We start from the raw sequence: 19,177 nt of genomic DNA, 5'->3' as shown, positions 1-19,177 counted from the left end.
CGAATCCCTAAAGTGGAGCAACCGCGGTTCTCTGTCCCAGACTTTGGCATCCTGGCACCGCTCCAGTCCAGTGATTGTGCTTGGCTCCAGCGCTGCAGAACATTTAATGCAGAAAACACTTTTACGAGCAACTAACACGACTGTAAATGCAGTGAGACTGAGGTCTCCCTTGTGTCAAGAACCTCAAATAGCTCCCAGCACACACACACACACACACACACACACACACACACACACACACACACACACACACACACACACACACACACACACACACACACACACACACACACACACACACACACACACACATTGAAAGAATGTAGTTAGTTATGTGCCGAGCGTTGCCTTGATTGGAGGATTATCACTTAACGAAGAAGAAGTGTTCTCTCCATTGCAGGAATTGCAAGACCAACATAACCTCATTATAACATGTCAAAAATAGTGTCATAAAACACAGTCTGTGATATGTCTGACAAGATACATGTTGCTGATATACTTAAAGGAGCAGTCTGTGATATGTCTGACAAGATACATGTTGCTGATATACTTAAAGGAGCAATCTGCAATCTGCAGTACAAGCAATAAAAAAAGTGGTCACCCCGCCACTGATTTACAAACAATGGCGTATCAAATCAAATCTTATTGGTCCTATACACATATATAGCAGATGTTATTGCGGGCGTAGCGAAATGCTTGTATGACAGTTGAACTAAGCTCATGAGGCATTTATCATTTAGATTCTTCATGAATCAATGGGCATGTATCAATCATTTGAAAGTCTTAAAATGGATGCAGCAATCACATGTTGCTCCTTTAACAATCATTTTGTTTTTGTTTTTACGTAAACCCTCTCAAACAGTGACTGAAAGATTCATGCTAGGCTAAGCATTTTTGTGGTTTAATTCGATGCAACTTCACATGGTGTTTTTTATGGTTTTATGACAATGGATAAAACCATAAAAATGGTGATGAATGACAGCTAATTATAAAAGCAAATGGTGCACTTTTCACCTTCCTCCCGTGACCATAAAAACAAAACAAATTAAGCCTTGGTTTCGCATATACTAAACTCTGCACTGTGCTCACATACACACACACACACACACACGATTTCTCTTGGAGGAGCCAGCTGGTTTCGTTGCCCTGGCATTGGTGTTCCATCCATAAAAATCTGATCCCCCAAACAAATGATCCTTCCACAGCAACACAAGTAATCAAGAGGAGAAGGAAACATCAGAGGAGAGTAGAAGTGCTAATGCTGTGGCAGCCTCTCCTCAGAGAGAGACAGAAGTTACGTTACAGCCAGGCTGCACGGCCAAAGCAGAAGCTGTGCTATTTGGAAACAAAAAGCTAAGTGTCAACCTAGGATCCACATTTGCACAAAGATATTAGATATCTACTGATACACATGGGAAAATGTAGGCCTAGATAGTATTATAGTATAGGTGGACACAAGTGGGCAGTCACGAAAAAACACAGGCCCACTTTCATAACCTGTACAATGCAGCGTAAAATAAACACAAACATAGTGGAATTTATCTCAGTCCAAACAACCATTTCCCTGTGTTGTGTTGTTGATATTCTCTCTCTCTGGAGAGACAGTGTGTTCTGGTTCACTGCTCTGGTTCCAGTCACTGATGGTGATGGCCCATGGCGCTTTGCATGAGGTCTGACTGAGGCTGGGGCTGAGGCTGAGGCTGAGGCATGGACGGCTGGTTAAATAAAGTGGAGACAATATTGGAGATAAAGTGAAGATACTATTTCTGTATGATTAACTGATACGTCAGAGCATGGTTCATCCAGACTAATCTCAAAACGAAGAATAAAAACACTTTTTTAGGCTAAATGTATCACCACAATGGTAGCATTACACACAATGTTATACACAATGTTGCCTCAAAACAGGTATTATTTGAAGCACATTCTATTTAGCTGTATGTACTGTAGGCCTTAGTCAGGTTGGCCACAGTACAGAAAAACTCACTTTAGTCTCAGCAAGCTATATCAATAACGGCTGTATTTGATGTTGATCGCGGTAATTCTTTGAACTAACTGTAGTGTTACCACTACCATCTGCAATGATGGAACCAAGTGCAGTACGTGGTATTGAAACTGTGAGTGGGTGGAGACAGTTGACAGCGACATTATCAACTCAAATATCACACTGCATCATTGTTCCTGACACGTGCTCATTGTGTGAGGTCACCATTGCAAACTTAACCAAAATTTAACAGACAATTAACACTGATATCCACAGTACAGAATACAGCTGGATAGGCACTTTACAGAACCAGATGTTACTGTAGCTTACTCAGCAAGTTAATATTGCAGTCTGATTCACTTAGGGATGCGTTCCAAATGGCAGCATATTACCTCTGTAGTGCGCTACTTTTGACCAGATCCCATAGGGCTACCCATAGGGCTCTGGCTAAAAGTAGTGCACTAAATAGGGAATCGGGTGCCATTTGGGATGCACAGGACTATGTATGTAGCATCATACCTCATTTGGCACCATTGCCCATGACAAAAAGGTATAACCTATTAAGCTTTTCTCAAATCATGACTGTTAAAGTGAAAATTCGGGTTTTGGCATTGAAGCCCTTTCTCTCCTTCCCCAGAGTCAGATGAACTTGTGAATATTGTATCTCAGCGTAAGCTCGCAACCACTGTATCTCTGCGTCCAGTAGGAAGGTAGAGGTAGTTTCTAGAGCCAGTGCTAACTAGTGTTAGCGCTAGCGAAGCGCAAAGACTGGAAGTATTTGGGTACAGCTAGCAGTCTTTGTGCTAACCTAGGTAGCATTGGTTCTTCGAAGATACCTCTAACTTCCTTGGCAATTAAATAAAGGGCTTCATTGCCAAAATCCCAAGCTATCACTTAAACCTCTTATGTATCTATGATTGAGGCCATGTATAATACGCTTATCACATTTATCTTTAACCAGCATGGAAAATACTGGGTTCAATCAAAAGGGCTGGAAGAGGCCAATAATTTCACCTGGAACTCCAAGCCAGGTCAAGCACTTCGTAATCTCTGTCACTGATAAAGGACGCACACACCACATACACACTGATAACAGACGCAGACGTACAGAGTTCAGTTCAGTTCAGTGGAACAGCAGCTCAGTGAGTGAAGTCAGTACTGCATCGTGGGACAATGGTTTTAAAAAGTGCACCCATTGCATAAATCTATCATTTCCACATAAATCGGCCTAACGAGGATGTGATGATCGTCAGGACTGAGGAAGTGTGGACGTAATAGAAGGTTTTTAGGCCGGCCTGCCTGGAAATGCAGTTGTAACAGTTGTCGTTGTGAAACAGACTCTAGCCTGGTCCCAGATCAGTTTGTACTGTACAAATTGTTTGGCATGGCAATGACCATAGGAGTTGGCTACACAGCACAAACAGATCTGTGACCAGGCTACTATACGTGTATTCCGGCTATTACTACTACCATCTGCAATGATGGAACCAAGTGCAGTACATGGTATTGAAACTATGAGTGGGTGGAGACAGGGTGGAGACAGTTGACATTATCAACTCAAGTATCACACTGCATCATAAATGAGACTCGTCTTAGTTTCAAGTTTCAAGTTGTATTACTTTCAGGTTCCTTGTCGACAATGCAACAACAATAAGAAATAACAACAGATAAGAATATGAACATAAAGTAAATGGCTCAGTAGAATAGAATAAACATTTTAGCATAAGTATAATACAGGAAGGCACAATTAATAGTCCAATATTTACATGTGTATTCGAGATGGGGGCCAGTGTATAAACTGAGCAGTATAATAAGAGTCTGGTAGCAGCAGTTGTGATGTGTGTGTAACATTAATGTATATTGTATGTGTGTGTGTGTGTGTGTGTGTGTGTGTGTGTGTGTGTGTGTGTGTGTGTGTGTGTGTGTGTGTGTGTGTGTGTGTGTGTGTGTGTGTGTGTGTGTGTGTGTGTGTGTGTGTGTGCGTGCGTGCGTGTGTGTGCATGTGCGCGCGTGTGTGTGTGCGTGCGTGCGTGTGTGTGGGTGTGCTAAGGTGAGGAGAATCAGAGCAGGTGGTAGGTCCAATTCAAGTGTTCAGCAGACTGATAACTTGAAGATAGAAACTGTCTCTGAGCCTGTTGGTATCAGACCTTATGCTCCAATACCATGTACCTGAAGGTAAGGGAGAGAACAGCTCGTGGCTGGGGTGTGTGGGGTCCTTGATGATGCTGCTGGCCTTCCTCAGGCACCGTTTTGAGTAGATGTCCTGGATGGGTGAGAGCATGGTCCCAGGGATGTCCTGGGGCGTCTTCACCACCCGCTGGAGGGCCTTGCAGTCGTGGATGGAGCAATTGCCATACCAGGCCGTGTTGCAACCGGCCAGGATGCTGTCAATGGTGCAGCGGTAGTATGTGGAGAAGACCCGGAGCGACATGCAGAATTTCTTCAGCCACCTTAGGAAGTAGAGATGCTGTTAGCGCCTTCTTGACAAGAGTGGTGTTGTTGGTCCAGGACAGGTTCTCGGTGATGTGGACGCCGAGGAACTTAAAACTCGTGACTCTCTCTACTGCAGTCCCGTTGATGTGGATCGGGGCATGTTCACTCCTCTGCTTCCTGAAGTCAACAATCAACGTGTTTATTTTGTTGACGTTGAGGGAGAGGTTGTTGTCATGACACAACAATGCCAGTTCACTTATCCCCTTCCTATAGGCTGACTCGTCGTTGTTGGTTATCAGGCCTACAACCGTGGCGTCATCAGCAAACTTGATGAGGGAGTTGGTGTCGTGCAAAGCCACACAGTCGTGGCTGAACAGGAAATAGCACACAGAAACACCACCTGCCTTTGGATTGACACACACCAACCTACCAGTGTTTATATAGGCCTATAATATATCAATTGAAATATGAACATATATAATAAACGGTTTCATTAACACACATGCATGCACACACATACACACACACACACACACACCCACACACACAGGAACAATGGAGAATTGGCTTGCTAATAATAGTGGTAGAAACATTCACAGAGGCAGAAGTGTACGGCAACAAACAGGTATCAGGAAACAATAAAAAAAGGCATGCATATGAATTCAGCTAAACAAAGGGCAGGCCACTAGGGACAACTATTCTTGGTATTAAGTCCCCTGGTTTCTGTTGCAACTCAAGGTGATTCATTTAGATGGTTTCTATATTGTCTTTGATCTGTTTGGTAAAAGAGTGGTATTCAGTGATATTCTCAATATTCATTTAAACCCTCAGTGTCATTAGATACTGAAACACACACACACACACAACCATAGCACATCTGGGGAATAATTCAAAATCCTGGCAAACAGTCCAGTAGCTCAAAAATGATCACTAAACTAGTTTATGTTGATCCCTACATGTTGCATCAGTCCAGTCTCACCCGTCTCTTGACATAAACTGTACATAGAGAGAGTCAGCCTACGTATGGAGTGATTGTGCATACAGACATTTCTCTGATGTTTCAAACACAGCCAATGCTTTCTTGGTCACTACAAGCATCTGGCAATCACTTTTATCATCTTTGTTTTTATCACTATCTTCCTGAGACCCTGTATTACTTTCTCTTCCTTTCTTCTTCTCAGTACATCGCCCGGCTACACCTAAAGACTGAGCATTTTGGTGAGGTTTTAGATCAAGTTTATAACGCTGATTGCTTATCTTTACGTTTATCCTCGTTGATAATGTTGTCACGTAATAATGTCTCTGCCACTTCATTATCTCGGGTGTGTGTTCCTTTTGTGTTCTTTTATTTATCCACCACTGTGGTCTTATAGTGAGCGTGTGGGTGAGGTTGCTTGACTTTGGTTGCCAGCTGTAGCCTGGTAAAACCACCCTGAGCCATTGTGTCACCAGTGAATGGAGCATTCAGTCTGGTCTAACCAGGCTAAGCCAACTGGGCCATGTTTTACAGTCATCTGAAGACAGACTGACATTTTGCCTATCATAAGGCTAGTGAGCTGAAAAATAATTAAGTCCAATTACAATTAAACATAATAAAAGTTTACAAGATTACTATTAGGACACACAGGGCAACGTTTTACTGCCATAACTAGATTGGTATGTGATATAGCATGGTAATAATCATAAATATCACTTTATAACCAATTACTGTAAAAGGTTTATAGTAACAGTGAGGTAAGTTTTGTTTAACAGTATGGCCTGGTTCTATGATGGTTACAGCATAGCAGTGTGTTGTTGCCTTGAGGGACAGCAGCACAGCTAGGCCACACCCTGTGACCCTGCTGAGAGTGTGACCTCATCACCATAACAGACTACGGCAATGTGGAGAGGAAGCTATGGGCTTGTTGTGTGTATTTTAAATTTTTTATTTTATCGTCTTGCTTTGCACCATTTTGGAGCAAAATGCACACTACCATAAAAAAATATGGTAGTGATTTAAAATATTAAAATATTTAATATTGACAACAGAATTATATAATGACATTTAGCCAATTTATATTTACCCACATTCTTGTTCAATATCTTTCTTCTACAATATCTACACAACCACCACCAACATACATTTTCTGTTGATCTACCCTTCATGACACTTAAAGGCAAACACTGAGAAATGTCACCTGGAGAGTCATTTTGACACTCACTGACTGACATTGAGGGCTATTTCCATAAAATGTTGCAGGTGAGGGAATACTGGGAAATTAGCCATGGAAATGTGCAGACAGCTTGGTAAATACCCCCAGCACTGTGGCATGCAGGCTCCCTCCTGAAGAAGGCTTTGCAATACATTGTTCTTAATAATGGTCATCTATCTCATTCTAAAATGGCTAATTTTATAAACATGTATCTTTCAAAAAGATAATGACATGCACAAGTCTTTGCATTTCATAATAATCCTGCCCCTTAGTCCCATCCTCTCTCTCTCTAACAGCATCCTGTGGTTGCCAAATGCTATTATAAAAAAATCCCCGAAAGATGTTTGCTTTTACTTGAATCATGTGTAACTGATGGAAATTTAGCATGATAATAAACTTTAAAGTGTAAGTATACCATTTTAAAAGTGAAAGTATCATATTTTATTAAAGTGAAAGTATCATATTTTTTTAGACAATGTCATGACAACATAATAGCAGTTTTCCTCTATTCTAAAGCACACCAGAGCTGAAACTTTTCAGAAATAAGTTGTCTAATTGAAGCAGTTGGCTCAACAAACACCAACGTGACTTCCTACACGATTCAAGATAGACTTTTTGACGAAGAGCAAGCCACACTGGCAACCCAGACAACAGCCAAGTTCAATGTTCAAGAGGAAGGAAAAAGACACGCCCAAAAGTACCCCTCTGCCAATCAACAGCCAGTTATCTAGATATCCGACCAATGAACGATTACGGGGCTGGGTCACACGCGTTGTTGCTAGGGTATAGCTTCTACCTTGTTACTATCACTGTCAAGCCAATCACAAGGCAATTCGCAATGTATCAACGTGCTCCTGGTAAACCCGTCACTGAGCTTCCCTATTGGCCAAGGCACGTATTCAGGGGCCGCATATGTGGACGTTATTATTTTCTAATTGGCCAGAACAGCCGTCCTTTACTTCGCAGGTTTTTAGTTAGGTGCAGTTGATATGAATCTGGTTGGGAGTCCCAAAGACTCAGAACTGAACATAGACGTTCGTATCGACCTAACACAGTTTTAGTTTTTATTTTAGTTTTGTCTCATATAAAAAAAATTACATTAGCTGTACATTTGTGTATATAGATTTTATTTTATATTTTTATACAAGTCAACAAGATGGAACTTAATTCTCTTTTAATTCTCCTGGAGGCTGCAGAATACTTGGAAAGAAGAGACAGAGGTATTTCGATGCCAGAATGTCAAGTGGCTTTGACTGGGTTAATGACCGTATTTAACGTTAGGAAAATTAAAACTGTTTCTATTCTATCTTATGTGAAGTTGTGGACGTGCACTGCCATAGCGCAGCTATGATGTCACTTTATGAGCAATGAACATACTGTGCTGGTGCGGTGATGTTATTGCAGACCGACCGACCTAGATATAACTTGCATATAAACAAACTAGTCAACACATTAAGAAAAGTCTTTAGATATAACCTATTTGCATTTGTAGTTTTGCATTAGTATGATCAGTCAATGCTTATAACCTGTTTTATCTGATGGCTATAGCCTTGTTTAAAATTGGTTAGGGACAAGTTCCAAGATACAGTTTCTTAGCAGAATACATGATGTATATGATGTTTATTATAAATGGTTACGTAGATAAAGTCAATATTAGATTGTCCTGAATCGTGTGCTTTGCTCCAGCAGTGTCAACGACTTTATCTACGTAACCATAACCACTTTTATCAAATAACATGTTTTGCTTAGGCTACGTCATATATGGCACTGACAGTTCTATTATGTGATTGTCAGTTTATATCCCTTGTTACGTTTAATCTATTAGCCTACATGTGTAGAAATTAACCCTGTTGTTTTTGTTTACTTTGTCATATAGAAGCAGAACATGGTTACGCGTCTGTTTTACCGTACAATAGCGACTTTTCCCGAAAGAAAACGAAAGCTTCGCCAATTTCAAGAAAAACTCAGAACAATAGGTAAATATACACATTTTTCTATCGATATGTCAATAGTTCAATCGATCTGTTTGTGTTTATTCGTCATTCATACAAACGCCATTTTTCTTTTCACTGTTTAGATGTCGTATAAACACTGCCACGCGTACAGCATCACTTTGGTGCTCACTTTCTTTTTCAACACCCATGCTTCATTCTGACATGAACCCCGTTTTCTCCAATGCAGTCACGCATTGATTTGAACATGCACACTTCTGCTGCATTTGCAACGTTTTGGAACTTGTTATGTCACTCCCTCCCATGACCCATATGACACCGAGCGCGCGTCGTCATCTCGGTAGGCTACAGTACACGGCGTTCTGACATAGATAACAGAAATATAATGTTAAATGTATCGATTCTCCTGTCGTGCTGAGGCTGCTTTGTACGGCTGTGCTTCAGGAACATAATTTTTTTTTTGCAATTGAGCAAAAGATTACACCACTTTTAAGAAATGTTTGTTGTTGTTACTGCGCTAAATTTACCGGCCGTTCTAGTTTGTTATTGGTTGGTTGGCATATCATACGATAGGTCCTGCGCAGTGCCCTCAAAACTTTTTTAGACGCAGTCTCACGCTTTGATAATAAATGTTTTCTTCGTAAATTCAGCAAATTATTTTAATTTCCTTGTATGAAAAAAATATGCAGGATAGCAGCTAGTTCAAATTTGTAGGAATAACATCAACATATGAGACGTCATATGACCCCCCCTCACCAAAGAGGCTCATTTTATAAACCATATGTTGTGGGAGATATATAGGATCTGTCAGTGGCTTATATTTTCAAGGCTTGTGGTGCAGTCACAGTGTGTTTTCTTGGAGCTAAACAGTGGGGATGTGGCACACTCAGGTGGGTGTGGTGGCCAACTCAACTTAGCTCACACAGATGTCCACATAACACAGTGCCCCACAGACGCAGCCTTAGCGGACCCTGCCTCGGCGGAGGGCTCAGTTTACAGCTGGTCTGGCTGCAGCCTGACTTTCTCTCCCTTTTCTGGTACCAGTTCATTGCTCTGCACACTACAGCTATTCTTTCTGGTACCAGTTCATTGCTCTGCACACTACAGCTATTCTTTCTGGTACCAGTTCATTGCTCTGCACACTACAGCTATTCTTTCTGGTACCAGTTCATTGCTCTGCACACTACAGCTATTCTTTCTGGTACCAGTTCATTGCTCTGCAGACTACAGCAAGTCGTCAGTGAAACCCAATTTCTGCATTCAAATCAGTGGAAGTTAGTTGACACATGGAAACATGGTTTTGGATCATTTTATTTAGTAGCCCTCCATACATTTTTAGATTGCATGTATTAATATTGTAGTGCAATGTTATGCCTTTTACACGACACGTGACAGAGGCAAATCGGTATCATAGAAAGGAGAACCTTCGGGTGAGTTTCCCTGTTTACTTTGAAGACCGAGGTTAAATCGGGACACAAACAATAAATGCAACGGCCACTGTGTTGTAACCCATGTTCAGCAGTACACGGGCGTACATGCACACAATTATAACATTACATCCTTGAACATGTGCGTCCTCAAAACAACAAACGGATGCATAGAGCTCCTCATTTTGGTTTCACTGCATTGCTACCAAACGAGGACATCCCAGGCCTTCATATAATATGCATTTATAACCAAGCAACTGTTTTCATCCATCCCCAAAATGGCGGCTGATGTAGGCCTTATTTACACACCAGTCCTGTCCCGACTCTAGTGATGATTTTTCAATCTTATACTGAGAGTTTATATGACATTCAAAGTCATGTGTCTGTTGTTGCTGTGTGAGGCAAGTCTGGTGTGGGACTGTGCCTCCCTGTCGGGCCTCTTTCACCCGTGCCTCGCTTAAGGAAACCATGGAGTGTCGCCTCGTGCTTTGCCTGTCCCCAATTTGCACATGTTTCAAATTTGAATAGGACTACTTCCTTATACAGGAGATAAAGCATTTCCTCTCCCGTGGCGTCGGATGGTGAAAGGGCTTGTCAGCAGCGTCTGTAGGCCGAGCCCCTCCCCCTTCCACTGAGCATGGCCAGTGAGAGGCCTAGGGGCAGCACACACAACACAGTGTTATGTGCAGATGGGTATCATCATTAGGCACCAAACGGAAGAAAACTGACTCAAACCAGGAGAGACTACCTGGACTTGTCCAGTCAAAAAGGCAAGTTGTTCATTGCAAAATGTTTTTCAAACATTTTCGGTTGTGTGTCCTAGTGAACACCACCATGGATACTATGACGGCGCACACAGGATAGGCTAGCATCAGCTCAAGCGTCTCATGCAGTGAGCTGTGGGGCAGTGGGGCCTACGCAGATTCAGGCCATCCTCCCGTTCCCATCCCTCCACATCTGTGGGAACCACGGCTGAAGTCGACAGTACAAGGGCACTTAAGAGGGATTGGCTGAAAAGAGTGGTGTACTCGACGGCAGGGGTCTTTGTGTTAGTGTCTTGGCTTGTTATTTCCTTGGCATCCTAGATGGTAGTTTCAGGGTATTATTGGGACAAGAACCAAGGGGTTTGTTTATAAAGATGAACTTCAGTGCTCTCACTCATTTCCATTGGCAGGTCGTCCTAATAACCTTCCAAGCTCCCTGGCCTGAAATAGTATGCTGCAGTGTCTACACTACTGTAATGGAAAAGGAAAACTGTAAATTATATGGTAATTTGGGGTATCATCAACAGGAAAATACTTTTAAACATTTTACTGCAGCATACTGTACATTATGGTGCATTGTGGGAAAATATTGTGGGCGGGGAAGTAATTGCTGTATTTGGAATGGTATTGTAAAACCTTTTGACCACTAGTGGGTGGCAGGTAGCCTAGTGGTTTGAGCATTGGGCCAGTGACAGAAAGGTTGCTAGTTTTAATATCCGAGCTGAAAAGGGGGAAAATATGCCGATGTGCCCTTGAGTAAGGCACTTAACCCTCATTTGCTCCACGTGCACCGTACTACTATGGCTGACTCTGTAAAACAACATATTTCACTGCAACTATCCGGTGCATCTGCCCAAAAATATATGGTATAATGTTGTTGTTTTTGGCTCATTAACATATTTTTAGGCGTGCCTTGTTCACTCATTCATTCAATCCGATTACGGTAGCATTGACTTTTTTACAGTATAATAAAGTCAATTTGCTGGTATTGTACTGTGTGTCAATACACAGTACACAGTACACAGTACACAGTACTGTGTCATTACACAGTACTTGCTTTGATACCATATTTAAATGACTGTAGGTGCACTGTAATATGAAAGACAGATTTTGACTTAAGTTGCCACCGAGCTGCCCGTAAGATACTGTCAAATTTACAGTAACCCCTTTACAGTGTAGGACTGTTGACATACACATACTGCTGTCCAGTCTAGTGTGTGTGTGTGTGTGTGTGTGTGTGTGTGTGTGTGTGTGTGTGTGTGTGTGTGTGTGTGTGTGTGTGTGTGTGTGTGTGTGTGTGTGTGTGTGTGTGTGTGTGTTTCTCCCTCTCACCATGGACCATTTTTGTCCTCCGTTGAGAGCTCTGACAGATTTGATACACACACACATCGAGGGAAGAGGATTTAGTTTTCCACACGATGACGAATGCAGAGCTTTGTACAAAAAATAAAATAAAATAAAAATATATCTATCTATCCGATAAACAGAAATGGAGGTGTGGGGGAAAGGGGAGCGAGCGAAGGCCTTCTTCTTCTTAGTATTTAGCCTTTTTTCTGAATTTCCATTGCATTGTCCCAGAATGCACTGCGACAAGAGGTTGTTAACCTTCCAGCTTATGTAAAATAAATGCATGGCTGTATGCCTTATCTAATACCGGGAAATTTGTTTCACCATTTGTTACACAAGAGTGCTACAGCTCTCCCTCTATTTTTGCATCCTTGCAGTGTTTGTTTGAGCGGCTGTTTTTACCTGACTGGCTCTCCTGGCTCTGCAGTCCAAGAGCACTTTGACGAGCTGAGTTGCAGTCAGACCACAAAGAGGGAATCTCTCTCTCTCTCTCTCTCTCTCTCTCTCTCTCTCTCTCTGTCTCTCTCTCTCTCTCTCTCTCTCTCTGTCTCTGTCTCTCTCTCTCTGTCTCTCTCTCTCTCTCTCTCTGTCTCTCTCTCTCTCTCTCTCTCTCTCTCTCTCTGTCTCTGTCTGTCTCTCTCTCTCTCTCTCTCTCTCACATTTTCCAAGCATCAGCCTCTTGAATCTCTCCAAGCCTGATTAGGCCTGCAGAGACGCTGTGTGTTATTTCCAACAAATACTAGATGAACATGCAGAAATAAACATGAAATTCCCTCGGGTCTGTAGCTAGGTTCGCTTATAAGACCTCGACACAATCAAGGGGTCTATGGCCCTGTTACGATATCCACGCTAGCATGCTACTTAGAATGAAGCAATGCATGTGGCCTGCAATTTAAGTACAGTATGCCACCCATATAACAGCAAAGGAAGGACAACTGGGAAAAGGCTTGGGGCTTTCACACTTTGGCCGACCAACATCCTCTTTTTAACGCATGTTATGTAGGTCACACACTTCTTCTACCCTTTACGTCTCCATTTCATCTGTCCATCCGCTTACCAAACCGTTTACTAATATCAAGACGTTCTCTCTCTGTCTGTCTCCTGACCTTCACCATGGGTCATGTTCATTATGTACCAAAACGGAAGAAAACATACTGAAACTGGAGAACTGTCCCTCAGAAACGCTCGTCTTCATATCCCATTGAAAAGTGTTTTCAAGCGTTTTCCCAAATGAACACAACCCAAGTGCGCATTCCCATCCTGCACCCTGGTCATGAGACGGTGTGTATTAATGACAGTGTCCAGAGTGTTACTACAGCGTGTTACTACAGAGTGTTACTACAGAGTGTTACTACAGTGTTACTACAGAGTGTTACTACAGAGTGTAACTACAGAGTGTTACTACAGAGTGTAACTACAGAGTGTTACTACAGAGTGTTACTACAGTGTTACTACAGAGTGTTACTACAGTGTTACTACAGAGTGTTACTACAGAGTGTTACTACAGTGTTACTACAGAGTGTTACTACAGAGTGTTACTACAGTGTTACTACAGAGTGTTACTACAGAGTGTTACTACAGAGTGTAACTACAGAGTGTTACTACAGAGTGTTACTACAGAGTGTTACTACAGTGTTACTACAGAGTGTTACTACAGTGTTACTACAGTGTTACTACAGTGTTACTACAGTGTTACTACAGAGTGTTACTACAGTGTTACTACAGTGTTACTACAGAGTGTTACTACAGAGTGTTACTACAGAGTGTTACTACAGAGTGTTACTACAGTGTTACTACAGTGTTACTACAGAGTGTTACTACAGTGTTACTACAGTGTTACTACAGAGTGTTACTACAGAGTGTTACTACAGAGTGTTACTACAGAGTGTTACTACAGAGTGTTACTACAGAGTGTTACTACAGTGTTACTACAGTGTTACTACAGTGTTACTACAGTGTTACTACAGAGTGTTACTACAGAGTGTTACTACAGAGTGTTACTACAGAGTGTTACTACAGAGTGTTACTACAGTGTTACTACAGTGTTACTACAGTGTTACTACAGAGTGTTACTACAGTGTTACTACAGAGTGTTACTACAGAGTGTTACTACAGAGTGTTACTACAGTGTAACTACAGAGTGTTACTACAGAGTGTTACTACAGTGTTACTACAGAGTGTTACTACAGAGTGTTACTACAGTGTTACTACAGAGTGTTACTACAGAGTGTTACTACAGTGTTACTACAGAGTGTTACTACAGAGTGTTACTACAGAGTGTAACTACAGAGTGTTACTACAGAGTGTTACTACAGAGTGTTACTACAGAATGTTACTACAGTGTTACTACAGTGTTACTACAGTGTAACTACAGAGTGTTACTACAGAGTGTAACTACAGAGTGTTACTACAGAGTGTTACTACAGAGTGTTACTACAGAGTGTAACTACAGAGTGTTACTACAGAGTGTTACTACAGAGTGTTACTACAGAGTGTTACTACAGAGTGTTACTACAGAGTGTAACTACAGAGTGTTACTACAGAGTGTTACTACAGAGTGTTACTACAGAGTGTTACTACAGAGTGTTACTACAGTGTTACTACAGAGTGTTACTACAGAGTGTTACTACAGAGTAACTACAGAGTGTAACTATCAGTTCCCAAGGCACTCATCCATGCCTTTGTTTATTTGCCCTTTCAGATCGTCACACAACGAGCTGGAGAAACACAGGTAAGATGACAGACAACACTGTGCCATAGCCTGGTCCCAGATCAGTTCATAGCCAATTCCTATAGGTCTATTCGACTCAGTGCTAGCCTGATCCCAGATCAATCAATCACATTTATTTATAAAGCCCTTTTTACATCAGCAGAGGTCACAAAGTGCTTATACAGAAACCCAGCCTAAAACCTGAAAACAGCAAGCAATGCAGATGTAGAAGCATGGTGGCTAGGAAAAACTCCCTAGAATGTAAGGAACCTAGGAAGAAACCTAGAGAGGAACCAGGCTCTGACGGGTGGCCAGTCCTCTTCAGTTAATAGCCAATTCCTATAGGTCTATTAGACTTGGCGCTAGCCTGATCCCAGATCAGTTTATAGCCAATTCCTATAGGTCTATTAGACTTGGAGCTAGCCTTATCCCAGATCAGTTTATATCAAATTCCTATAGGTCAATTAGACTCTGCTATACAACACAAACAGATCTGAGAGCAGGCTTCAACCTTCCCCACCCTCCTTCCTCCCCCTCTGTCTCTCTTGTTCATTTTCCTGGATGAACTGTATGTCTCTCGCCCAGACAGTCCCATGGTTTGCTTGGAAGGACTCCCTGTTCCCTAATAAACAAGAGGTGATGGGGTGAGGACTGTTGGTAAATGTCAGATGTATTCTTGTGGAGCTGAAGTTTAAAAAGCACAGAGTAGACTGAAAATATCAAAATGTCCGGCCACTTGTTCGTGCAGTCCCCTCCCTTCACCTCTCTCGCTCCGCCACCTGGGATAAAAGATAAAAACGCATTAAAGATGAGGAGCCACCCTCCTCCATGTGCCTTGGGCAGACGGATAATAATCGGATTTCCAAGGCAACCTCAACCTAGACTTTGTGTTAGATTTGTCTGTCCCTCAGTGTCTGTTCATAGGGAGAAACTTGTTACCATGTATGGCAGGGGAATCCTGCCATTAATGTGATAATCCAGTGGCGGGTGGTGAAAGGAGGGGAAGGAGGCCTCGCCTGTCATGTCTCTCAGCTAGGCCTGTTGAGTCGCCCACTCACGTCCCAGAATGCATTGCACCTTTCTATCTCTCTCTCTCTCTCTCTAATACTTATCTCGTCCCCCATTCCCTATGGTTCTCTGACTCTCTCTCTCTCTCTCTCTCTCACACTCACACACACACACACACACACACACACACACACACACACACACACACACACACACACACACACACACACACACACACACACACTCACACACACACACACTCACACACACACACACACACACACACACACACACACACACACACACACACACACACTGGAGCCTGCATGGAACAACAAAGTGTCATATTGCAAAGTGAGGGATGTAGAGGGATGTTAGAGGAGAGTAGATGAAAGAAAACAGTATAGTGTGTTTTTGGACCTCTGTGTTTAGTTTTTTTTTTTTCTCCGACCCAGCTGATTTAGTAGTGTGGTGTTTCTTCTGTTCTATATAGAAAACAGACTGACTGACTGCTGCCTGGGCTTAGGATAGGACCAATAGAAAACAGACTGACTGACTGCTGCCTGGGCTTAGGATAGGACCAATAGAAAACAGACTGACTGCTGCCTGGGCTTAGGATAGGACCAATAGAAAACTGACTGACTGACTGCTGCCTGGGCTTAGGATAGGACCAATAGAAAACAGACTGACTGACTGCTGCCTGGGCTTAGGATAGGACCAATAGAAAACAGACTGACCGACTGCTGCCTAGGCTTAGGATAGGACCAATAGAAAACAGACTGACTGACTGCTGCCTGGGCTTAGGATAGGACCAATAGAAAACAGACTGACTGACTGCTGCCTGGGCTTAGGATAGGACCAATAGAAAACAGACTGACTGACTGCTGCCTGGGCTTAGGATAGGACCAATAGAAAACAGACTGACTGACTGCTGCCTGGGCTTAGGATAGGACCAATAGAAAACAGACTGACTGACTGCTGCCTGGGCTTAGGATAGGACCAATAGAAAACAGACTGACTGACTGCTGTTAGAGTGTGCGTGCGAGAGGTGGAGTGTGTGTGTGTGTGTGTGTGTGTGTGTGTGTGTGTGTGTGTGTGTGTGTGTGTGTGTGTGTGTGTGTGTGTGTGTGTGTGTGTGTGTGTGTGTGTGTGTGTGTGTGTGTGTGTGTGTGTGTGTGTGTGAGTGAGAGCTGTCACTCGTGCTGACTGCTGAGAGCCAGCTCGGGGTTTGCCGGTCAGTAATAATTGACCTCTGCCGACAGCTCAGTGAAAAACATGTATAGACATATTCCTCTCTCTGACAGAGAGAGAGAGAGACAGAGAGAGAGAGGGAGAGAGAGAGACAGAGAGAGAGACAGAGAGAGAGAGAGAGAGAGAGAGAGAGAGAGAGAGCTGAATCTGAGTATAGGTCTCTTGTTGTTGAGATATTACTGGAGAAAAAGAGAGAGCTGAATCTGAGTATAGGTCTCTTGTTGTTGAGATATTACTGGAGAAAAAGAGAGAGCTGAATCTGAGTATAGGTCTCTTGTTGTTGAGATATTACTGGAGAAAAAGAGGGAGCTGAATCTGAGTATAGGTCTCTTGTTGTTGAGATATTACTGGAGAAAAAGAGAGAGCTGAATCTGAGTATAGGTCTCTTGTTGTTGAGATATTACTGCATGGTTGTATCCAGTGGGGTTGGGTTACTAAAATAGTTGCAGTCAGTTTCACATGCTGAAATGATAGTTGCAGTCAGTTTAACATGCTGAAATGTGTGAGTGCTGGTAAGCTCTTCCATAATCACTGTACTCATTTCCCTTACGATCAAATGTGGCCACGAGTTTCTGAAAAGTTGTCTTCTTTGTTTTGTTGAAGTGACCAACTTCCAGGTTTATGAGTGCAACCTTCAATGTCACTGATGCAATAGATTAGAACCGGAGGATAAGTGGTTAAAGAATGTTCATGTAGGTACTTCCACTTGAAATGCCCACTGCAGGTGTCTTTTCTTTAAGTCAGGGTTTTTAAAACCTTACATAGCAGACTGCAAACATGGTTTAGCTGTAGAAACAATAAGGAAGGGAAGCAGTGCTAGGGTACACAATGACAAGTCTCTGGAGATAGAAGGTCCTCTTTGGTGAAAGGGTTAATTAGGCTTAAAAACAAAAAGGAGAACTGAGGAACTCTTCATATAATTAAAATGCCAACTAAAAGTTGCCGTGCCTTTCGACCTCTCTTGTCACAACGAGACAGTTGCCATAGAGAAGAAGAAGTGAACTCGGGGTCATAAAGGGGCGCCGCTGTTTTCTTTTGTAGCGGGCCGCTGACCGCTGTTGACTAGCTACCGTCCTGCAACGCTATGGCAGCGCTGTGGCACCGTGTCCCACAGGGGGAAGGCCTCGGGGACAGCGTCGAGACAACGTGGAAATGTCGTCTGTCGCGGTCCCAAAGCCTCAACTCTGGCTCACTCAACCTCATTTCCTTTCAAAAACAATCTCCTTTTTTCCCCTCCATTTTTAATTCCCTTGTTTTCCTGTTCCCATGTCAGGGAGAAAAGAGGCCTGTATGTGTCTGTAATGACAGGCTTTCAGGGAGAGGGGAGATGTTGTGTGTGTGTGAGGGTTTGCGATGCGTCGAGAACATAATGCACCGTGGATCCCCAAACCCTGTCCAGACTTGTGTCCTCAAATTACATTATGGGAACACATAGGTGTTAAAATGTGGAGGTGGTTCAGTTTCCTACTCCCTGCTGCAATAGCCCATTATTGTAGTGAAACTGTGGGCCGGTTGGCTCAAGGCATTGTCGTGTCTCTATTTCCTGTATCTTTGTTGATGTTACGGTGATACCCTATCTGAGGGTTTTGCAAAAAACTACAATACAATTCTTTTTCATTCCGGGCCGTAGCCAAAGGAATTTAGCGAATGTTTGATTAATCCTGAACCTTTTCAATTATTCTCTGTGTTGGTGGATCTCTCTGGGAGGCTGATCCCTGTCGACCCACGATGGAAGGAACCCTATAGTACTCAGCCTCTCAGCTGTCATCCTGGTCCAACCCGTTTAATGACAGTATGACTGGGACTTAATCTGAGACAATCCCTGTATCGGTATCCACATATCTCAGTGCACACTCCCTCACGCCCTTAGGGCGAGGCTGTAATGGCACCCTATTCCCTATGGGAGAAAATGAGTGCACTATATAGGGAATAGGGAGTCTCGGGTGTGGCCAAAAGTAGTGCACTATGATAAAGGGAATAAGTTACCATTTTGGACAGAGCCTTAGGCATGATTTGATGTTTTGGTCTGTCCTGTGCTCCTAGCTGGTACAGGCTGTTCTTCATTGCCCTACTCCTTCTGTCTGTGTGTGTGTGTGTGTGTGTGTGTGT

General features: G+C 42.8%; 1 protein-coding gene across 2 annotated transcripts in view; it reads left to right on the top strand.

The window, feature by feature from the left end:
* Positions 1 to 7,575: 7,575 nt before the first annotated feature.
* Positions 7,576 to 19,177, top strand: part of mxd4 (MAX dimerization protein 4) — a 46,821-nt gene continuing 35,219 nt past the window's right edge. The window contains exons 1-3 of one of the 2 annotated variants that reach the window (XM_038981684.1): positions 7,578 to 7,829; positions 8,486 to 8,585; positions 14,801 to 14,830. In XM_038981684.1, coding sequence (XP_038837612.1) covers positions 7,766 to 7,829; positions 8,486 to 8,585; positions 14,801 to 14,830 — 194 coding nt within the window. In that variant the 5' untranslated portion in view covers positions 7,578 to 7,765. Of the gene's footprint in view, positions 7,830 to 8,485; positions 8,586 to 14,800; positions 14,831 to 19,177 lie in introns of both variants that reach the window. The other variant, XM_038981685.1, reaches the window with a different exon arrangement.

This window comes from Salvelinus namaycush, chromosome 42 (genome assembly GCF_016432855.1).
Source record: "Salvelinus namaycush isolate Seneca chromosome 42, SaNama_1.0, whole genome shotgun sequence".
Lineage (NCBI taxonomy): Eukaryota > Metazoa > Chordata > Actinopteri > Salmoniformes > Salmonidae > Salvelinus > Salvelinus namaycush.
Note: the sequence above shows the minus strand (reverse complement) of the source record. Positions and strands in the feature narration are given on the sequence as shown.